The sequence below is a fragment of the Asterias rubens genome, chromosome 3, assembly GCF_902459465.1.
Source record: "Asterias rubens chromosome 3, eAstRub1.3, whole genome shotgun sequence".
Taxonomy (NCBI): Eukaryota; Metazoa; Echinodermata; class Asteroidea; order Forcipulatida; family Asteriidae; genus Asterias; species Asterias rubens.
Window position 1 is genome coordinate 20,763,583 of NC_047064.1, and position 22,153 is coordinate 20,785,735.

The 22,153-nt window shown below is 38.2% G+C and overlaps 1 protein-coding gene across 1 annotated transcript; it reads right to left on the reverse strand.

Annotated features, from left to right (window-relative positions):
• Positions 1 to 1,947: 1,947 nt before the first annotated feature.
• On the reverse strand, positions 1,948 to 21,903 carry LOC117288551 (vacuolar protein sorting-associated protein 16 homolog). Its single transcript, XM_033769451.1, has 23 exons — positions 21,806 to 21,903; positions 20,922 to 21,016; positions 20,304 to 20,401; positions 19,965 to 20,093; positions 18,903 to 19,047; positions 18,024 to 18,139; positions 17,385 to 17,504; positions 16,874 to 17,004; positions 16,314 to 16,408; positions 16,070 to 16,146; positions 15,076 to 15,201; positions 13,398 to 13,525; positions 12,816 to 12,851; positions 11,430 to 11,538; positions 10,055 to 10,189; positions 9,599 to 9,707; positions 8,673 to 8,770; positions 7,416 to 7,520; positions 6,716 to 6,793; positions 5,529 to 5,698; positions 4,620 to 4,716; positions 3,751 to 3,854; positions 1,948 to 2,564 (listed from the first exon to the last, which is right to left on the reverse strand). Exons 1-23 carry the CDS (start codon positions 21,853 to 21,855, stop codon positions 2,423 to 2,425), a joined length of 2,493 nt encoding a protein of 830 aa, XP_033625342.1. The 5' UTR covers positions 21,856 to 21,903; the 3' UTR covers positions 1,948 to 2,422.
• Positions 21,904 to 22,153: the final 250 nt, after the last annotated feature.

Sequence of the window (22,153 nt, forward strand, 5' to 3'; positions counted from 1 at the left end):
ATTAGCGAAAGTCTCCATACATAAAAAATAATAATTGTTAAACTTAAAATCATCTTAATCCGGGCGAGAGTCACTGCCCACAAAAGGTTTTGGAACTAAGATCAACATTTTAGGAGGTAAGTTAAAAAGGCATCTCAAGCTTTTAATAACCCCATTGAGTTATAGATTCATACGAGCACTTTACAGAAGTAGATCAAAGTGCAGGATTTCTTTATATCAGGTAGAAATGAAATACCATTTTCCACTAGGCAGAGCAAAGAAATCCTCCGAGTTGAGGTAAAGCTCACCAATTTCCAATCCCTATTTTTTTTTTTTACTGTCAATTTATTTCCCGTTGCGAAGCAACCAACTTGAAACATCTCGTAAACAAGAGTCATTTTTATTGTTTACGGCCGTCACTGTTTGTGAAAGGAAACCAATACATACAAATAACCTTGTATAAACTAAAACCAAGCATGGTTAACACTTCATAATATCCAATCATGGCGCAAACTCTCGAAGTTTCGGTGGCTATTGTCAAGTTGTAAACTGTGTTTGAAGATCGTGATACATCTCTCCAAATGTAAATGGTTGTCCTCCCAACTAGTGGGATTGGGAACGGAGGGGGTGGGGCAGGGAACTCTCCGCCACAAGCCCCACTGAGTGACGGATTTGGGCGTTTAAGGCACTGGATAATTTTGGTAACTACTCAAAATAATTGTTGGCATAACAACTTACTTGGTAACGAGCAATGGAGAGCTGTTGATAGTCTAAAACACTGTGAGAAACGGCTCCCTCTGAAGTAATGTACTTTTTGCGAAAGAGGTTCTCACTCAAATATTCAAAGACTTCAGGGGCTATGTCTGAAGCTTTTTTGAGGCATCTGAAAGCACAAATATTTGTGCCACAGAAATGTTTTTTTTCTTCATTATTCTCTTGCAACTTTGATATACAATTTTTCATGAGATTTGCTATTGTATGCATATGTTGGTATACACTCAGTGAGTACACTGGTCTTTGACAATTTCCAAAGGTGTCCAGTGCCTTTAAGAAGCTACTATTATTCCTATTATGATCTTGATGGTACATTTTGAATGATTAAACACAACTAGTCAGGAGTCTAAAAATAGTAACCACTGTCAAAGTTTGATAGATTTAACTTTTGTCCTTGCGTTTTGGGGGGTACAAAATTGATGGTATACATATTTATGGATTTTCAGTAGATAAAGTAATTCATTTACTATTCTTTTCACAACACGAATAGAAATAATAATTAAAATGACAAACAAGTATTTATGTCAGATATATACATGTATATACTTATTTATCATGTCTTGGCTTCATCCAAAAGAAATTCCCCCAAAATAAAATAGTTAAAGAGGTGTAAATCTCCTCATAAATTCTAAAAATTTCAACAAAAATTAAATAAAGATATTTTGATCCAGTTGTGTGTCTGTCATTGAAATTCCATCTTTAGTGGTTAGATAACTGCTCCAATAACAGAACACTGATTTTGACAGCGAGTTTTTTATTGTCCTAATTACAATTTGTTGGTTATTATAATATTTATTGCAACTTGCTAACTCCCATTGTGTTAACCCAATTTCATTGCTACTCAAAACGTAAGTGGGGTACCAGTTGCAACAATGTAAACTTAATGGAGTTTTGGCTGGTGACCAGTTTCTGTTAAGCACGATTTTTCCGTGCTTAGCATGTTTTTATGCTTACCTGCATGGCTCTGCACCATTTCCCCCTAACTGTGCAATCACCGCATTGCTGCACTAGCAGACCCCTGTTAATGGATACATGTATATCCACAGATTTACATTAAACTTACACTGTTTTGAGATAATGATGGTAGAAAGCTTCCCTGAAAATATTACTTGCTGAGGTGCTGTAACTGTTGTGACACTGTTTTACTAATTTCTCAAAAACTACAGCACATTAGCAAGTACATTCATATTTTAAGGGAAGCTTTCTACTATCAATATCTTGAAACTGTGTAAGTTTAATGTAAATCTGACGAGTACCCAGACCCTTAAGAACCATGTCTTGCTTCTAGCTACATAGCATTCAGTTCAAATAACTGCTTAATAATGCAGAAGGTCAAATTTTCAATTCCACTGGAGGTGCCTGGACACATTTCCTGCAATTGGCAAGGCTCATGAAGCACAGAGTATACATTGTTATAAGGCAGATCATTGTCGCAGGGCAACATTATCATTATTTTTTAATATAGTATTTTTATTCCTAAATATATTACACTTTTCATAATGTTCTCCCCATCCATGGCAAATGGAATATTCCAAGTATTAAATTCAGCAAGGCAGGATTGTTCCAAGAATATCCAGGAGGGGGGGGGGGTTGCATTTCAACATCTGTTCATTTGAAGTTATAGTTGATGATTGATGGCGGGTAAGTAGGTTTCTCACTGGTATCCTGCTCACCTCTTTGCGACCAACTGTGCCTTCATGCTTTGGATCTTAGCGCTTAGAGTTCGGTTACCAATGCTCTGACGCAGTACCAGGTTCAAGTCTTCCTCGTTGCGTTGCTGGAACGCTAAATCAGCAGCTTCTTCAAGCGATCTTCAACAAGATGTAGAAACAAAGATCAATCAATTCACAATGGAAGACTTTAGGGCTTCAAATTGCAACATGGTCAGAGACCTTCTGAGAAACCAGCCGTCGATTTCACAAAGAATTAAGACTCGTCTTATCTCGAGTTAGGACGAGTAACTCGTCCTACCTTAGGATTAATCTTAAGGTCTGCATGCTACAATGCAGGGCTGGGACTCGTCATATGTCCGAAAATTAATCTTAAGTTAGGAAGAAGTTGGTGAAATAGACGGCTGGGCCCAATTTCATGAGCTGCTTAAGCAGAAGAAGAAGCTGAGTATTTACAAAACCATGCTTACCAGACTAAGGTTACCAGCCGAAATACTATGTGACATTCAACATGTCTGACTGGTATCCTACTTACTTCTGCTAAGCACACAATTTGTAAGCAAACATTTTTCTTTTCCCAAAAACATTGTGGAACAAAACAATTTAGATATAAATGTAGCCCTACATGTAATCTTTATAGTGGTGTATGATATTATTAACTGGTTTATGAGAAGTAAACCAGTCATTTTCAACCCGAGCGCAAGATGCAAAATTGACGAAAAAGGGTTGAGTTTAAAGGATTTAACCAATCAAGGGAGCTTGCTCAAACTTCTGCTAAGCATAAATGAGCAGTATACCAGTCACAAAGTATACATGTCAAATGTTATTTTGACTGGTAACCTAATTCTGGTAAGCATAATTTTGTTGGGCTTAGCTGTTTTTTTTGTGCTGAAAGGCACTGGACACTATTGGTGATTACTCAAAATAATTGTTAGCATAAAAAATTACTTAGTAATGAGCAATTGTGAGAAAGGCTTCCTCTGACGTAACAAAGTTTTTAAGAAAGAAGTAATTTCTCACTAAAATATTTAAATTGAATAAGAGACCTCAGCTGAGGTCTCAAATTCAAGCATCTGAAAGCACACAACTTGTGCGAATAAAGGTTTTTCTTCTTCCATTATTCTCTGGCAACTTTGACGACCAATTGAGTTCAAATTTTCACAGATTTGTGAATATTATGCCTAAGTTGGGATACACCAAGTGTGAAGACTGGTTTTTGACAATTACCAAAGGTGTCCAGTGCCTTTAGGCAGCTCTATGAAAATAGGCCCAGGGGAATGATTTTGAAGGAGTTGTTGGGTAGTAACGAGATCCGATTGTAACTCACCCCATACGTATGTACATCTTGACTTTGTGTTCTGCAGTGACTCTCCCGATGTACTTATTGGCCTCGTACTTGTTGGCGTGCTTCATACAGACTTCAACAAACGGCTAGCGAGGTTAAAAGAAATTAGACATTAGTATTCAGAGAGGACAGTAATCATCAAAGTGGTAGCTTAGACTTGGACAATTGTAAATAATTATTTCTGAGAGGTAACGAGTGAAAAAGACACTCGACACTATTGGTAATTGTCAAAGACCAGTCTTCTCACTTGCTGTATCTCAACGTATGCATAAAATACCAAACCTGTGAAAATTTGAGCTCAATTTGGTCATTGAAGTCGAGATAATAATGAAAGAAAAAAACACCCTTGTCACACGAAGTTGTGTGCTTTCAGTTGCTTGATTTTGAGACCTCTAATTCTAAGTCTGAGGTCTCAAAATCAAATTCGTGGAAAACTACGCTACTTCAGAGGCAGCCATTTCGCACAATGTTTTATACCATCAACCTCTCCCCATTACTCGTCACCTAGAAAGGTTTTATGCTAATAATTGTTTTGAGTAATTACCAATAGTGTCCACTGCCTTTAAGCCCAGTTAACACTTCTTGCGAATGCTTCGCGCCCCCAAACAAAACTCTTGCATCAAATTTGGAAAAATACACATTCGCAGGAAGTATGGTGCCCTGCTGATTTTTGGTCAGCACACAAAGAAGAGGTTCATAAAATTCGACACAAATCATTTTCTTTTTTTTCTTCAGAATACCAATCTAAGTTTGTTTACATAAACACTTGCAGAATTGACAAAATTCGTTGCATACAGAAGACATTTCAATTGATTTCAATTCAAAATGGTTTTTTTTTTCAAAAGGCATACCTCATATCCGATTGGTGACTTCTTACTCTTTGCAAACCTCTCTAGTTCTAACCAATCACCAGCGCTGGCTAAAGCATCAACCTTCATCCACCAGAACCTAGAGTAGAAACAGAGCAAAAAAAACTTGGACAAATGCAACTGAAATCTCCCTAGGCCCTTTTTCCTACAGTCCTCAATCCACCAATAACTGCCACTCCTATAGACCGTATTGAAAATGACGTCACCGTTCAAATATCTGACCTACAACATGGCGTCTGTGCGTGCAATTGTGCGTGCATGTGCTGTTGAAATCAAACCAGGAATGCTGCGTGCTGCGTGCTTCATTGATGTACGCGTTTGGACGCGCATACGGTTTGCCCAACAAGATGGCGACTTTCATAGCAAAAAGGGATTATTCAATACGGTCTATACTATGTCACCAAATTGATTGGAATGGGATCAGATTGGAATGCTTGACTCAGTGATAAGCAATTTTAGTCTTGACCACCTGCCCCCAGTCCTTCTGAATCCTTCACTTTGGCAACAAGGATATTGATCCAATTCCAAGACTTGTCTGGAAAAGTTCTGTTTCTTATCTTGTCTTTACTGCACAAACCGCCGCCACTGGGCTATAAACGTGCAGACCCTCATGCATGCATGCTCCTACTCAAATTTTTTATTCTCAAGGAGGGACTTAAAATTATAGGCGTGAGGGACTGATTCAACCTGTGGCGGGAGTGAGTTCCAGATTGGTATAGTTCTTGGATACAAGGAGTAACGGTAGTTTCTTCAGATGCCTTGAGTACCTTTTTGGTCTATTATGTGGGCTATTGTTAAAAGTTCTATATAATTATAATGATTTACTGAGGAAAATTACTGATTCGTAATTGAGTGCAACAAATGTTTGAACTTTAATGATAAACCCCATACCTCTTGTCTGGAACTTTGAATTCTTTTCTGAGTTGCTCGGCTAACTTGCTCATATTCTTAGAGATCAGTTCATGCATGGTGTCGTGTAACGTCTTGCCTATATACGTCACTTTATACTGCTCCTCTAACTTCTGTTGATAACCAAGAAGTTTAGCTTGCTCTTCAGCTGCCTGCAAGACAACATAAAAAACGGCTGCATTGAAAGACTAAGGCTTTGGATACATACGTAGTTTAGCTTGCTTTTCAGCTGCCTGCAAAACAAAATAAAAACGGCTGCATTGAAAGACTAAGGCTTTGGATACATAAGTAGTTTAGCTTGCTTTTCAGCTGCCTGCAAGACAACATAAAAAAACGGCTGAATTGAAAGACTAAGGCCTTGGATACATAAGTAGTTTAGCTTTCTTTTCAGCTGCCTGCAAGGCAACATAAAAAACGGCTGCATTGAAAGACTAAGGCTTTGGATACATAAGTAGTTTAGCTTGCTTTTCAGCTGCCTGCAAGACAACATAAAAAACGGCTGCATTGAAAGACTAAGGTTTTGGATACATAAGTTGTTTAGCTTGCTTTTCAGCTGCCTGCAAGACAACATAAAAAACGGCTGAATTGAAAGACTAAGGCTTTAGATACATAAGTAGTTTAGCTTGCTTTTCAGCTGCCTGCAAGACAACATAAAAAACGGCTGCATTGAAAGACTAAGGCTTTGGATACATAAGTAGTTTAGCTTGCTTTTCAGCTACCTGCAAGACAAAATAAAAACGGCTGCATTGAAAGACTAAGGCTTTGGATATAAGTGGTTTAGCTTGCTTGTCAGCTCCCTGAAAGACAACATTAAAAAAACGGCTGCAATCAGAGACTATTCACCAAGCGGTTTCTTTTACTTGCACACATCAATGAAAAAGACAAAAAATAGGGAAAATATTAACAAACCCATCACCAAATCCTTGTTTTGGGGAACTAGGTCCAATTTTATGGTTTTGTTTACAGTAATCAATGAATCAGAGCTTAGGACAGCTTGTGCGCGTGTGTTATCCACAGTACTAAGCATTCTTTACGTATACATGTACAGCTAGCGCAGACAACTTGCGCTTGGTCTGTAAGCAAAGAATAGTGATCGCACAAGCAGAATTCAGCGGTAAGCAGATTCATGGGGACCCTATGGGTTATAGTGTCAATTGCTATTTGTTTACCTTTGCTGCTAGTTCATTCCTTGCCTTGGTGTAGCTATCTTGAGCTTGGTTGAGTTTGTCTAACTTCTGCCTCATATCCTAATATCAAGAAAGCACAAACATTAATATGGAACGAATTGGGAGATTCTGTTGAAATCTATTTATTTGTTTATTTATTTATTTCCTTTATTTACCCAGGGTGAGCCAAATCAGTAAAGAATAACTGGTTTCCATTTGGGCCCTGCAAAAATACATTATTAAGAAAAAACAAACTAACATAAAATCATATATTACAACAGTATCATCTAAAAATATCCAGTTATAAACTATAAAGGGAACCCAGAGGGCAAATTTTTGGCTAAAAATTTCTTTAGCGGGAAGGGAAAATGACTGGGGAAATACCAATAACTTTAAATTTCACCCAGTAAAAAAGGACAGAGTGGAATTTGTTCCAAAAACTTAAGGTCTAGAGGGCTCAGTTGGTAGAGCCCTGGCATTTTAATCGTGAGGAAACTTTTCTTTGTTCATCCCCAAACCTAAAAATCTATTTTGATATTCAAATGTTTCTTAATTACAATTTTGTCCGACATGGACATTTATGCCCCGACAAAGTTTTGGGATGTAATGATTTGTTGATTATGTCAACATATGTTGTTGAAGTTACTGGTCCACCTCATAATAGACAAAAAGATCCATACTAGACATTTTACTAAAGACTTACTGAAGTCTGGAAACTTTCTGCGACTTGACAGTTTCCCATCTCCTGGAAGTCATCGTTTTGATAGTGAAGATCTGACAAAAGGGCTGGGTTCTGTTCTCGACAAAACTACATCAAAAAGAAATAAAGGTTCAGTCAAAAAAATTACAAAGTACGAAAAATGTCATAGAGCTTGTAAGCGTATCAGCAGATGACTGAGCTTAGCAAATTTATCAAGGAACCATTCAAATACCAGGTATTATATGGTATTTTTGTCGGTAATTATTTTTTGCTCAGGAAAAATGTTGAGCAAGATACTAAACAATAATTGCGTCTCAACATACTTGTTGATTTAGCTTAGTGTGCATTATACTTGGCAGCTCAGGCTGCATACACACAAGGGAGTTGAGATGATTTATTGGAATGCAAGAAGTGGCCCAGTGACCAGTGCCTGATTTTAAAAGGCTGCTTAAAGCCTGTGGACACTTTCGGTAAAAAGTGTCCAATGGCTTTAAGCATGTGCATGATATACATCACTAAACAAATACATTACAAAACAGTTTTCATAGCTCGGGAAGCTAATTGTTTTGTTTTGTTTTTCAAAACAATATATTATTCCCCAGGGATTAAAGATACTGGACACTACTGGTAATTGTCAAAGACTAGCCTTCACAGTTGGTGTATCTCAACATATGCATAAACTAGCAAACCTGTGAAAATTTGGGCTCAATCGGTCATCGAACTTGCGAGATAATAATGAAAGAAAAAAACACCCTTGTCACACGAAGTTGTGTGCGTTTAGATGGTTGATTTTGAGACCTCAAATTCTAAATCTGAGGTCTCCAAATCAAATTTGTGGAAAATTACTTCTTTCTCGAAAACTATGGCACTTCAGAGGGAGCCGTTTCTCACGGTGTTTTTTACCATCAACCTCTCCCCATTACTCGTCACCAAGAAAGGTTTTATGCTAATAATTAATTTTGAGTAATTACCAATAGTGTCCACTGCCTTTAAGCAGAGAATATTACTCAAACATTTTCTGCTAAGCAGAAATGAGCAGGATACAAGTCACAAATTGTACTTGTGACATGGCAGTTTGGCTGGTAAACTTATTCTGGCAAGCATAATTTGCTTGTGCTTAGCTTTTTTTGTGCTAAAGCAGCTCTATGAAATTGAGCCCTGGTATAATAAAGCTTGAAGAGCAAGGCTAATATTTTTGGATTATAAGAGCCGATATATTATTGTTATTGAAGAGGTGTTGGTCTGAATGTGTTGACCTACCTGCATAAAGAGGCTCTGTGCCATTGGATGGTTTCTGAGTGACATGAGGAAATCACCCATTGGCATCGTCTCTTTCATCTGGAGTAGAACCATGTACACTGTATGAAGGAATAGGGAAACTTCTGGTTAACTCAATGGACTGGTCAAGTCTAGCTTTGTAGATAATTATGACTGATCCTCAGAAGTTATAACTACCATTTGTGGTGTGTCGTGGCCAGGCGGTCTAGTTTTAAGGACCCAAGCTCTGGGCCCAATTTCATAGAGCTGCTAAGCACACAAATTTGCTTAGCATGAAATTTCTTCCTTGATAAAAACAGGATTACCAACGAAATTTCAACGTGATTTTCAGGATGAGCAAACAACAGCTAAATACCAGTAACAAGGAATATGCTACAAATTGAAATCTGGTTGGTAATCCTGTTTTTACAAAGGTAGAAATTCCATGCTTAGCAAATTTTTGTGCTTAGCAGCTCTATGAAATTGGGCCCTGGTGTTGTCTGCAGCAGAGTGTGGGTTCGATTCCCGGTAATGACTCTTGCACCATTGAGCAAGGCACTCAACCATAAGTGCTTAGTGAAGGTAGTGCATCCTGCTCTACAAGCCAGGCCCATATTGGATGATACCCATGACGACATCATTACGGACTGTGAAGGGGGTAATCGTTTCAGCAAACTGGGCCCTGGTGGCAGTTGATTTGGGTCGATAGCCCAAATTAGTTAAGTGTACATGTAGCCCCCACCTTGAAGTGGACATCTGTGTCTTTCTGATGTTAGGTGATCTCTCATTAAAAAGAAAATTAGACAGTAGACCACTGCTAGGGCAGAACGCTGGGTAACAACTCATCGCATTGAAGCAATTGAGGCAATGCCAGAAGACCTAAGCCCAGCAATGCTCATCGTTAAGACATATCCCCCTCTGAGACTTACCTAAGTCAGTATCACCACTCTCTATTGCTTTAATAAGAGCAACTTTTTGGTCTCTCATCGTCATCAACAGAGGGACTTGTTCAGCTGCTCGAGGTTCATATTCCAGAAGCTGATCAAACAAACACAATATGCACTCAAACTGTTAGACTTTGTTTATGGCGGTATGCCTCGATCCCGTGAGTGATTCACTAGAATTGATAACAATAATAATAACAATAATAACAACTGCACTTCTATAGCGCCTAACACCTCCAAAAGAAAGTCTCTAAGCGCTCAGAGGAACAAAAGAATAATTATGTATACGATGAATTGAACGGAGATGTTTTGAGAAGAGTCCTCAATCTGAAAAAATATATAATCAGTTTACTGGAACAGTCCTCGGTCCAACAGAATGAAACAATACACGCAGTTGGATTTTGAAGGGTTGCCGTCTACTAGGATTGACATAATACATACCCTGACGGCAAGTTGGGTACGCCCACATTCCGAAGCCTTCTTAGCAATCTCAGAGTAAGCAATCCCTGGCGTGGTGTCAAGCTTACTCTTTATATCTTGAGCTATCCTTTCGTCCGCTATATGCTTCTGCAATACCTTCATACAAACAGGAAATTGCACAAGTCATTGTATGAAACAAGAAAAACCATTAGAAAACAAAAATATTAGCTGCTTTTTATATAGAACTCAAATCTGACACTCGGTGACCCTTGTGGCGCTCGTACATAATGACCCCTCGTCTTTGGGACAATTGTTTCATTCAGTTAAAGGGAAGGTAACACATTTGGTAATTGTCAAAGACCGGTCTTCTCACTCAGTGTATCCCATCATGTGCATAAAATAACAAGCCTGTGAAAATTTGGGCTCAATCGGTCATCGAATGTTGCGAGAAAATGATGAAACAGAAAACACCCTTGTTGGAAGAATTTGTGTGCTTTCAGATAGGAATTAAAAGACTTCTAGCTTTAGTGAGAAATTACCTCTTTCTCAAAAACTACATTACTTCAGAGGGAATCGCTTCCCACAATGTTTAATATGACCAACAGCTCTCAAATGCTCGTTACCAAGTCAGTTTTTAATTTAATATTTGTTTTGAGTAATTACCAAACGTGTACCTTCCCTTTAACCATCTCAGCTCCCTCGGGAGTATACAGCCTTTGCTTAAAAATATGTAGCGCACTAAGCTAAATCTTTCACAAGAACCATCTCTGCCCTCACAGGTACCCCTTTACCCAGTTGAAGAGAAGCATTTACAACTAAGTATCTTGCTCAAGGACACAAGTGTCATGATCGGGATTCAAACCCACACCCTGATGACTCAGCTACCTGATTTGAATTCGGTGCTCTTAAAGGCAGTGGACACTATGGGTAATTACTCAAAATAATTATTCGCATAAAACCTCACTTGGTGACGAGTAATGGGGAGAGGTTGGTAGTATAAAACATTGTGAGAAACCGCTCCCTCTGAAGTGCCATAGTTTTGGAGAAAGAAGTAATTTTCCACGAATTTGATTTCGAGACCTCAAGTTTAGAACTTGAGGTCTCGAAATCAACCATCTAAATGCACACAACGTTGTGTGACAAGGGTGTTTTCGCCTTTCATTATTATCTCGCAACTTAGAAGACCAATTGAGCTCAAATTTTCACAGGTTTGTTATTTTATGCATATGTTGAGATGCACCAACTGTGAAGGCTAGTCTTTGACAATTACCAATAGTGTCCACTGTCTTTAACCAGTCAGCCATGACCCCCCTTTAAACTGACTGGTTAATTATACATTTTTTGTTTGGGAAAATACAGCCAAGAGTGGAAGTGATAAATGAAGGTTCTTAGGTACCTTGTAGCAAGCCCAGTGTGCGAGTATTCTACTCTCTCCATCAGCCTCAGGTAGTTTCAAGAAGCGACTGATGTGCATGGCGAGACACCACTGACGTCGCAGGATCAACCTGGACAGATAATTCAAACCAAACATCAAATAAAACAAATTTGTAACTAACAGACTTTATAAACGCTTCATTAAATAAGTTCATCTGGATTGTTGATAATCATTAATTACGAGGTTCATTTTTAAACAATTTGTTTAAATAGTTTTAGCTAGTTACGTTTCACTCCTAAGCTTGTGAGACCCGTAGTCTTAAAGGCAGTGGACACTATTGGTAATTACTCAAAATAATTATTGGCATAAAACCTTTCTTGGTGATGAGCAATGGAGAGAGGTTGATGGTGAAAAACATTGTGAGAAACGTCTCCCTCTGAAGTGCCATAGTCTTCAAAAAACTATTTTCCACGAATTTGATTTTGAGACCTCAGATTTAGAACTTGAGGTCTGGAAATCAACCATCTAAACGCACACAACTTCGTGTGACAAGGGTTATTTTTCTTTCATTATTATCTCGCAACTTTGATGACCGATTGAGCTCAAATTTTCACAGGTTTGATATTTTGTGCATACATGTATGTTGAGATACACCAAGTGTGAAGTCTAGTCTTTGACAATTACCAATAGTGTCCACTGCCTTTAAAAGCTCCAGAACATTTATGACCAACCCACACCTACCATGCCTACAGCGCCCTCTATGTCCACCAAGAAAGGGTATAAAAGGCAGTTCAGCATTGCACATGGTCACCAGTCTAAAGAAGCTCATAGCTTAGGAGTGAAACAAAACTAACTCAAATAATATGGAAGTAACACCTACATTATTTTTGGATTTGTAAAAATGAACCTCAAAATTCATGGTTTAACTCTTTCACCACGAAATTTATTGTGCAACTGTGACGGATATTGGGAAAACAAATCTTCTTATAAAGCTCCTTCGTTCAAGGCCTGGTAACTTCCTATGTTGTAACTACAAGATGTTTCATACTAACAAAAAACTTGCAATACAGGGTTCTCCCAATGCACAAGCTAGCGTATCAGGCCGATATTGCTAAACAAAACATTTGATTGCTAAGTACATGTAGCTACATGTATCTAACAGAGATGCAACTTTTTTTACTTGAATCGGAATTACGACTTTTCTGATTTCACCTCCAAAATCAGTTTTTTTTTGCTTAAAATCTGAATATGTATAAATCGGATGGAAAATATTAGATTTTTTCCCGATTTATGCGTCCAAAACGACACCACAGCATTTTTCAGATTTGGTTGTGTCTCTGATTTAAGTTACATCCGTTTGTAAGTAAAATAAAAAGTAAGACAAAAATTTAAATAAGAAAATCTTACCTGTCGATTAACACTGGTAGAGTCAACCGTTTGAGTCTGCAAGAACACCTTCAGGAATCTAATTACTTTAAGTATTTCTTTATGCATTTTTGGTTGTTTCTTTTTCATTTTTGGTTGTTCCTTTTTCATTTTAGATAACAAGTAGCAAGTTACTGCAGTATACTGGAGTGGAGTGTCAAACTTTTAGTATTTACAATCACTATCAAACAAAGGGATCATAACCAAGATGGCCAAGTGTTTTAGAGCATTGAATTCAAGTTCTGGTGGTTCAGTCACCAGAGTGTGGGTTCGAATCCCGGTCGTGACACTTGTGTCCTTGAGCAAGGAACTTTACTATAATTGCTTCTCTTCACCCAGGGGTATAAATGAGTACCTGCGAGGGTAGAGGTTGATATTGTGTGTGAAAAAATCACTGGAGTGCTATGGTTGCCCTAGGCTGTTTACTCCCCAGAGAGCTGAGAAAGATTAAAGGAATGTTATTGGCCCAATGAGCAGGGCACTTATGTAAAATTGTAAAAATGCACTATATAAGAACTTGTAATTGTTATTAATATTTATTCTTATGAGGGTAGCAAAGGATACTGTTCATAGCTGAGTGGAACTCCAACGTGGTACTCCCTCACCGAGTTGAGAACTCTCAGTAATTTACACATATTGACAAACTTCTCTGGATTCAAGTTGGTCAAGAAACACTTGCCGAAGGAAGCAGCCTGAAAAAATAATAAAATCTTGATGAAAATAACCGATAGAAAAAGGCCCGGTAAGAAAACGGTGCTGACCCATCATAATACACTGGTCACTCTTTAGTTTACATTCATTTGCAATAAGCCATTTACGAGTTGCGACTATAGACCATGTGACCGTCTCTTAATTAATTAGCAAAAGCTTGCCCCTAGTCTGAGGAATTCAAATGTAAACGGTACATTGTGACTAAGCAAGTCATTGTTCCAGACATTATTCAAATCTAACTCGCAAATGGCTTATTGACCCATAGAGATTTGTGCCCATGTCAGGTCAGTGGAGTTATGCGCGTGACACAGCGAGGGCTCACTCTAAACCTACTCAACTCTTTTATTAACAGTATTAAACAAATAATGCAAAGCTTATGATAATAAAACATCATATTGTAAACTGGGTGCAATTTTACTGCAGTTTTCACTCCTCAGATGCAAGGCTATTTTTAATTAATTTTTTTAATATTTATTTATTATTGACATCCAACAGCGGATAGCCGCCACTTACAGGAATCATTAAAAACTATGTATAAATATAAATATTATACACATAATGAATGTTTATGAGTGCAATGGTGCGAATATGTTCATGAGTTGAAAGATGGAATGTTCTATTCAACGAGGCGGAGCCGAGTTGAATGGAACATTCCAGCTTTCAACGAATGAACATATTCGCACCATTGCACGAATGAAAAACATTCATTATTTGTTTTATATAACATCCAAGTAGAACTTTGTAATTTTGATTGAAAGATACAACTTTCAAAACAAACAATTTCAACTGTAGAAGCCGAATTTTACTATGCCTTCTTGCAGTAACACCTGCTGCGTTACCAAAGACACGCGCACGCAGTGATGTTTTACTCAGCTTTTTCGTTCCATCCGAAAAGTACCATTGCACGCTGGCAGCGTGCCAGCGTGCAATGGTACTTTTCGGATGGAACGAAAAAGCACGGTGAGTGACTCAGCGTGCAATGGTACTTTTATTTGCTATCACGTGACGGACAATCCTCCAATCAAATGGCAAGGATCTGCTTGGGTGTTATATAAAAATATATAATGAATAGGATAGATGGCCTTAGCTTTCGATCCAAACCGGACCTTCTTCAGAGGCATAAAACAAGTACAAACAAATACATATCCATTTATAGAAAAAGAGAGGGGAGAGGGATTAAGGGAAGGATAAACAATATAACAATATATAACAAAAATTACACAATATTCTGCTTAACAATCGCACAGTGTGGATTGATTTTACAAATTTTAAGCAAATGACTTTTGCTGGAAGAGGAAGACCAAAAGCCCGATAGACTGACAACATTCGTGCACTGAAAAGACATAACATGCTTGAGCTAACGACAACAGCTCTGGACAAGGAGGCTTGGAGAGAGTTTGTTTCTCGGACCACCACGGGACGGCAGAAGCCAGAAATGGACTTAAGAGAGAGAGTCTTTCAGTGAGTAAATATCTAAAAACAAAACTTACTTGAAAGATCTATTGATGAACTTTATGACCAAAACACTCACCCTAAGAAGCATTCGTTGCGTTGCGGGTTCGTACTCACACCCCGCTGCTTCAATAGTCTGATCAACGGCCAATGAGAGCTGGTCCTTCACCATCCGGATATACTCATCAGCTTTCTGACTTTCTTTCTGTCAAAACCAAAATGGAGATTAGTGTTATTTATTTAGGCATGAAGGTTTGCTGCATCCTCGCTACCATGGGCAGTGTGCCATGTCGACACCTCTCACCACTAACCCCTGGTAGGAATGTACTGAGACACACTATTGATTGGCTGACTAAATGCTTTATCAAAAACTTTGGGCCCTTGTCTAGCACTAAGTACATGTGTGTCAAAAAGCAAGTATTTGATTTTAAGAAAAGAACATAGTTAAAACTTTTTTTCAGGGCGGTGGTGTTGCCGTGGTTGTTATCTTTTCTTGCATTCCACCTCTAGGATGACAGTTCGAGTCCTGTGGATTGTTTTTTTTTTCTGTCCCTACCAGATTTCCCTACTGAAACTTCCTCTCTTTGTCTTCTCTCCATTTAGGTTCAAAGTGATTAAGTTTGCTTTTCTGAGAGTGTTTGGCTTCAAAACTAGAATTGTTAAATGCAATGCAATGAAACTTGTATCTCTTTTAAGGAGAATAGAGCCCTGGACATAAATTTCAACTAATAATAATAATAATAATAATAATAATAATAATAATAATAATAATAATAATAATAATAATACAGCATTTTTAAAGCGCACTAAATCTGTAGAACATTCAAAGGCGCTGGTCAAAGAACAAGAAGAAAATTTCACTGTATATCTACAAAGGCTAATCTGAAGAGATGGGTTTTGAGAGAATGTTGGAATCGAGAGATGTCATGTGTGTCCTTGAGATGTTGAGGCAGAGAGTTCTAGAGGCGGGGTGAAATGTTACCGAATGCCCTGTTCCCGTAGCTGGATAAACGGGTCAGAGGAACATAGAGCATGCAATTAGTGATATATACGTAAACAGGTGCATGTCATACCTGAAACTCCTTAGATGCCTCAAAGAGCATCGCACCGGGTGCCATGGAACCAATCTTAAAAATCTCCTCCACAACAACTGTCAGAAAAAGAGGGGGGAAAAAAAACACTTATTTATTACTAAATATATTGACATTCGTGCAAAAGGCTTAGTATAATTAACAATTGAGACTAAAAAGGTTTTTCTTTGTGGATTCACAAGATGTGAATGGTCAACAAGACAACTCAGATGATATAAGAACTCACCTGGTACTCGTTGCAGTAACTCGTGAGTGTGAGTGTCAACGATACGTACTCCATCTGCTTCTGGTACCAGGTAGGCATCACTGTCCATGTTGAATGTGACTCACGAAAGTTAAGAAAAATGTTGTAAAAAATTGTCATGATTATTTGTTACATTTGGCATGTTTGGCGTGTCGAAGCAGAGCAGACAAGAGCACCGAACTTAAGCTCTGGTGTTTATGATCAGCAGAGTGTGGGTTCCAGTCCCGGTCACTTGTGTCCTTAAGTACGCCACTTAACCACTGTTGCTGCGTCCTTCGGATGGGTCGTAAAGCCGTAGGACCAGTGTGTTGTGAATGCACGTAAAAGAACCAAGGGCACTTATTAATAAGAGAAGGGGTTTGCCCCAATGTTTTTGGTTTGATTGGCAGCATATTATTGCGACGCAGCACCTTGTAAACAATTACATGATGCTATGAAAAGGAATAGGTTATGGGTAATACCCTGGAATGATAATATTAATAGTGTGAAAATAAAAAGCAACAAACAAATCAGAGATTTCTTAGAGATATTTTTAAGGATATTTGATCCAGTCTTTGTGAGGACCGATGACCAGAAGGAGGTTCTCCCAGTAGCCGACCACCGCTCCGGTGCCGCACCATGCTAACTGCTTGGGTCTCATCTGACTCTTTGTGTCAAACTCACAGTAACATTTCTACAGAACGGAAACAAAAATTGAAACCAAAGTCAGACGGAGAAAGCAAATTCGACAAAATTTCTTGAGATAATAAAGTATAATTTTTTCTTTTTTCTTTGGAAGATCTACCCCCCTCAAGGGAACTCGAAAAACTCCCACAAGTGAATATTAACAGCCAATCTCTCTTATATAACCATTGGTTTAACATCTATGAATATGAATTGCAAAAATCCGAAGGACGAAGCAATGGTTAAGTGTCTTGCTTAAGGACACAACTGTCACAACTGGCACTCGAACCCACACTCTACTGATCAGAAACACCAGAGTTTGAATGCGGTGCTGTTAAACGCTCGGCAACGCCATTTTCAAATCAATAATAAAAAATAATTTGATTCTACCTGAAGATCAGAGGAACCAATCCACAGAAGTCCAGTGTCAGCAAAGAGAGCTAGGAGACGGTTATCAAACGAGACGGCCATCTCAATGAAAGAGTTGACGTTACTTCTTGTTTCTAGCATCTAGAAGACAAAGAAATTACCACTCAATAAGTCAATGACAATGCGAATATTAAAGGGAAGGTTTAGGTTTGGTAATCAATCTTAAAAATAATGGCAAAAAAAATTTGCTGGGTTAGAAGTACAGCAGCTTGTGTTAGAATGAAGAATTTTTTGATAAACATTTCACTTTAAAGTACTGTCAGACTGTGGTTATGTAAAAGGATAGCAGTTTTTATACCCCAAAATTTGAATCTGACAAACATTACTGTTAGCAACATTTTCCACATTGTGTACTCTAATTATGGATTATTCTCTCTGCTTGGATATTATCGCTCTGTATGTTTGGCAACATCTCAACTGTTTCTTACATAGCTATAAAAAAAGTCAATGTCATATTATCCTAGAGTTTCATTAATGAGATTTTACAAATTGTTGCATTGAAACCAACGAATCCTTAACAATACTTTGCACTTTAACCTAAGGCCTTAAGAAAAAGACAAAGAAAATTTGCTGAAGATAAGATAGTGGACATCTTCTTACCTGTTCATGTACATCTGTGTAGTCCAGGAGGAATAATTGTCTTTCTTTGGCAAGAAGAATCTGGGTGTGTCTGTCTCGGCAGATGATGGACCAACTACTGGGAGGACAGTCTAGACCTGTAGAATGAAGAGTGGAGGTCGCTAAGTTAAACTAATATAAGGATGGTTAAGGAAGATGGTGCAAAGTTCAAAATCATGTTTTTGGGTTTTTTTTTACTTTTGTAATTATTGTTAAATGCTATTGAAATGGCTGATGGGAGACTTTGGAACTCTAGGTGGCAGCAGATTTACCAGGTAAATTTCCATTGTTTATATAGTTATGAGCATGCACTCATTTCGGAGCACAACGGATTTACCTTGCAAGTCTGTGTCAAAGAAAGTATCAAATTTTAACACTCTCCTCAAGAAGCCAAGAGGACAGATTTGCGAGAGAAAAAAGTAAAGATAAAATAATACAAATTATACAAAGGAAATGGCAAACTTCATTTAAATTGGTAGGGTGCTTTTCAGTTTTCTGCCAAAAAAAGGAAGGAAATCAGCTAAAAAGTTGCATGCTTAAAGGAACAGTCGTCGATTTCACAAAACTCTTCCTAACTTAAGACTAATCTTAGGACTTAGGACGAGTCCCAACCCTGCACTGTAGCATGCAGACCCTAAGATTAATCCTAAGTTTGGACGGGTTACTCGTCCAAACTCGAGATAATTTCGAGATAATTCAATTTTGTTTTCACAAGATAACTCACAGAAAACTATCCTTGATCTGCAACCAGTAATTAAAAAATCCGTAAAAAGTTTACTGCTCATCAAAAACAAAACGAAACTGAAAAAGAAAAAATATATGATAAAATACAAAATAAATCCAAAGCAGGAGTGATTTTACCTGGCACTTCAACCATTTTACGGCTATGAGGGTCGTCAATGTTATTGATGACAAAGAATCGATAGCTTCCAGTGAGAATGGCAAGACCCGTACCCACGAATCCCTGGAAGATCTTGCACTCCAAGACCTTGGTGTCACGTGCCTCCTGAAGAAACAGCAGGAAAGAGAAGCTATATGAGTGAATGGATTGGACTGACGGGATGAAATGGAAGGGGGAGTTGTAGGTTGGTAGGTTCAGATACACATTTATTTGCATACTGCTATACAAAATAACGAGAAGTACCTTAGGCCGAGTAAAAAAAGAAACATGTTTGGCGTCCCCGCCCGGTTCCTTTTTAAAGGCCGCCTCCTTTTTAAAAAAAATTTTAAGATTTGTTTTTTATTTTATGAAAAAAGGGTTATTGTAAACGATCTTAGCTAAAACAATCTGAATGTCTTGTCTGAATGTCTTGACCAAAATGTTTCATTTATGTATAGTGTGTTTGAGCAGTAGAAAAAACAATGGATATTTGACATTTTAAAAATAATGGCGGCCATCTTGAAAAAAAATTAAAAAATAAAAAGCCCCTCCTCCTTCCTTTTTTTAAGAAACCCGGACGCTAAACATGTTTCTTTTTTTACTTGACCTTATTGGGGTAAAACATTAAAGAGCATCCAGCAGGATTAATGTATTAAATAGAGTATGTGGCTGTTTTGACATGTTTGATAAGCAGAAGCTTGTAAAACAGCCAGATGAAAAAACAACCCACAAAAAACAGCCGACATACACGAAAACAAAAGGACAGTTGAACATTAGCCTTGATCGCTACACTGACACAAGATACAGATCAGAGATAAAAACAACAAATTAATAATTTAGCGAAAAGAAGGCAGAACATGTTAGCTTGGAACAGGCTATAGGGATCACGGAAGAAACCATGCGCATGAGCCTGGTTCTAAATGGTCAACCACAGTAGTCAACCAATGGTCGACCAGCCTGGGTTCGAGTAAAAATACTCAAACTTTAGTTAACCATGGTGTACACTCGAACTTGCTCCATGACGCATCTTACTCTGTACTTACCTGACCAAGACTGAAGTTTCTCTGGAAAGTTCCGAAGATGTCGTACACTAAGACGGTTCCGTCGTCTTGTACGCAGAGAAGATCTTCTCTACTTGACCATCCCATTTGCAACAACTGGCCACTATCCCACTGGATAGAGGTAGAAATAAAAGAATCATCAACACAATGAAATCATGGCTTTGTCTAGAGTACATCTTTGACAATTGGCAATAGTGTCCAGTGTCTTTAAGACAAAAAAAAAGATCTTAAGGCACAAAGAGTAGCGGTACTAAAAACTGAAATCTTTGCCTCTCAATTAGGTCATTAGGTGCTTCTTTGAGACCAGCAATTACTACTTACCCTAAACTGTGAGATTTCTCTTCCAGATGATGTATAGATGTAGACAGTTGGGCGGGTGGAACCTCGGACTCCTGTCTTACTGTCATCACGAACAAGTGCTGAAAAGAAACAGGAATGAAAGCATTTTGACAGAGTTATGAAACTTTGATCTCAGAAGGTTGTAAGGTTTGGTAAGCAACCCACACACAGATAGAAGTTGCACGTTTGATACAGTACAGTTGACTCTACAATGTATCTATAAGCTGCAACCGCACCATGATACAGGCCTTTATGCTTCAATTTTGAAAGGGCAAGAGCACCAAGGAATTTTCTTCTTGGTTAAGGGCACCCTATTAGCAAATTGTAAATTTCTACTGGAGCATTTCATGGGCACCAAGGCAATGACTAGAGGGCATGGAAGCAATCGCCTTTGTTGTTTTCGTGAAGTGGGATCGGGAGACAAATAATACTTATCAGGGCTGGATTTCACAAAGAGTTAAGACTAGTCTTATCTCGAGTTAAGACAAGTTACTTGTCCTAAATTAGGACTAGCCACCTGTTTTTATATCTCCTTGGACTAGTCCTAAGTTAGGACTAGTCCTAACTCTTTGTGAAATCAACCCCAGGACTTCTACTTACCGATGGGTCCTCCGTAGGGGGCGGCAGCCACCTTGAACTTCTTAAGGTCAGCGACCTCTTGCCAGCTTCGGTCCATACTGTACAGCTCCAACTTCCTGTTTGGTTAAATTTTAAATGACGTATTATTTTAATTAAGCAGTTAAACTGAGCAGTGGATATTTTAGTCAGCTTAAAGGCATACTTTTGAAGAAGCTAGAACATCACCAAATATGCGAAGTGACTGGGTTTTTTTTGTGCTTGAGACATTTTACCATGACAAATCTTAGTCTGTTCCTTGCCAAAATTGTAAACTCCTCAAGGGGTAAAGGTGATTTCGCATTTCATGAAATGGGAATCAGATTCAGACCATTTACAATTTTGGACTTTATCCTTTGACTGGGAGAAACAAATAAAGAAGAAGAAAAGTAAACAAAAGGGAAAACTTTCCGTATCCTGTCACTACTTTTTCACTTATTTTTTACCAACGCAAAATAACTTTGAATACCTCAAAGTCAAACAATTGAGTAAAATCATTTAATTTTAATAATTATAATATTATTATTTATAATTTAATAAATAAATTGGTCTTTTTAAAAATTTTAGATATCTATTTTTTAATTAATAACAAATGAAAAAGTGATGGGAGGACGAAATCTACCCCCCCCCCCACCACCCCACAAAAAAAAATAAAAAAATAAGAAGCAAAGAAACACTCATACTCCTTTTATGAGCCAGGTGATAACAGTAACAAAAAATAATGTAGCGACCAAGGCAGCAGAGAAAAGGGGGCAGAGCTATTGTCCGGTAACTGGGCAAACTAAATGGCTCCCACAAAACACAACATTTTGCCTATGACCACCGTACACCATTTACAGTAACAATTGAAGTGTTTGTATCTTCCTTACCGGTAAAACACCTCCCCTAAGGGGTTCCAATCACCAGTAATGTGCGCCATTGTCTTCGGTTCTGGATCTCCTTCCACCGAAAATCACATCACTCCTTCTTTTTTAATTATTTTGTCTAATAAAAATGGCGCCCTCTATTGATCCTACCAGTCATGACAATAAGCGCGGCGCTGCACTTCTGACAAGGCCTACCTAAGCCGTAGAAGTTTTAAAACAGAGAACAATATGGGAAAGTTTCTGTATCCTGTCACCGCCTTTTCACTCGTATTATATTATCAAATAAAAATAGTTATCGACCCAAGCAGAGTTCCAATGGCCATCCATAACAGAAGGCTGGCTTTACCCGCA

Bases quoted from the DNA above. Each gene is read 5' to 3' on its own strand.
- LOC117288551 (XM_033769451.1), bottom strand. From the start codon at position 21,855: ATGGCGCACATTACTGGTGATTGGAACCCCTTAGGGGAGGTGTTTTAC. The intron at 20,094-20,303 runs GTAAGTAGTAAT...ACCTCTATCCAG, and splicing joins GAGAAATCTCACAGTTTAGG to TGGGATAGTGGCCAGTTGTT. The intron at 7,521-8,672 runs GTAGGTCAACAC...TTTTTGATGTAG, and splicing joins CACAGAGCCTCTTTATGCAG to TTTTGTCGAGAACAGAACCC.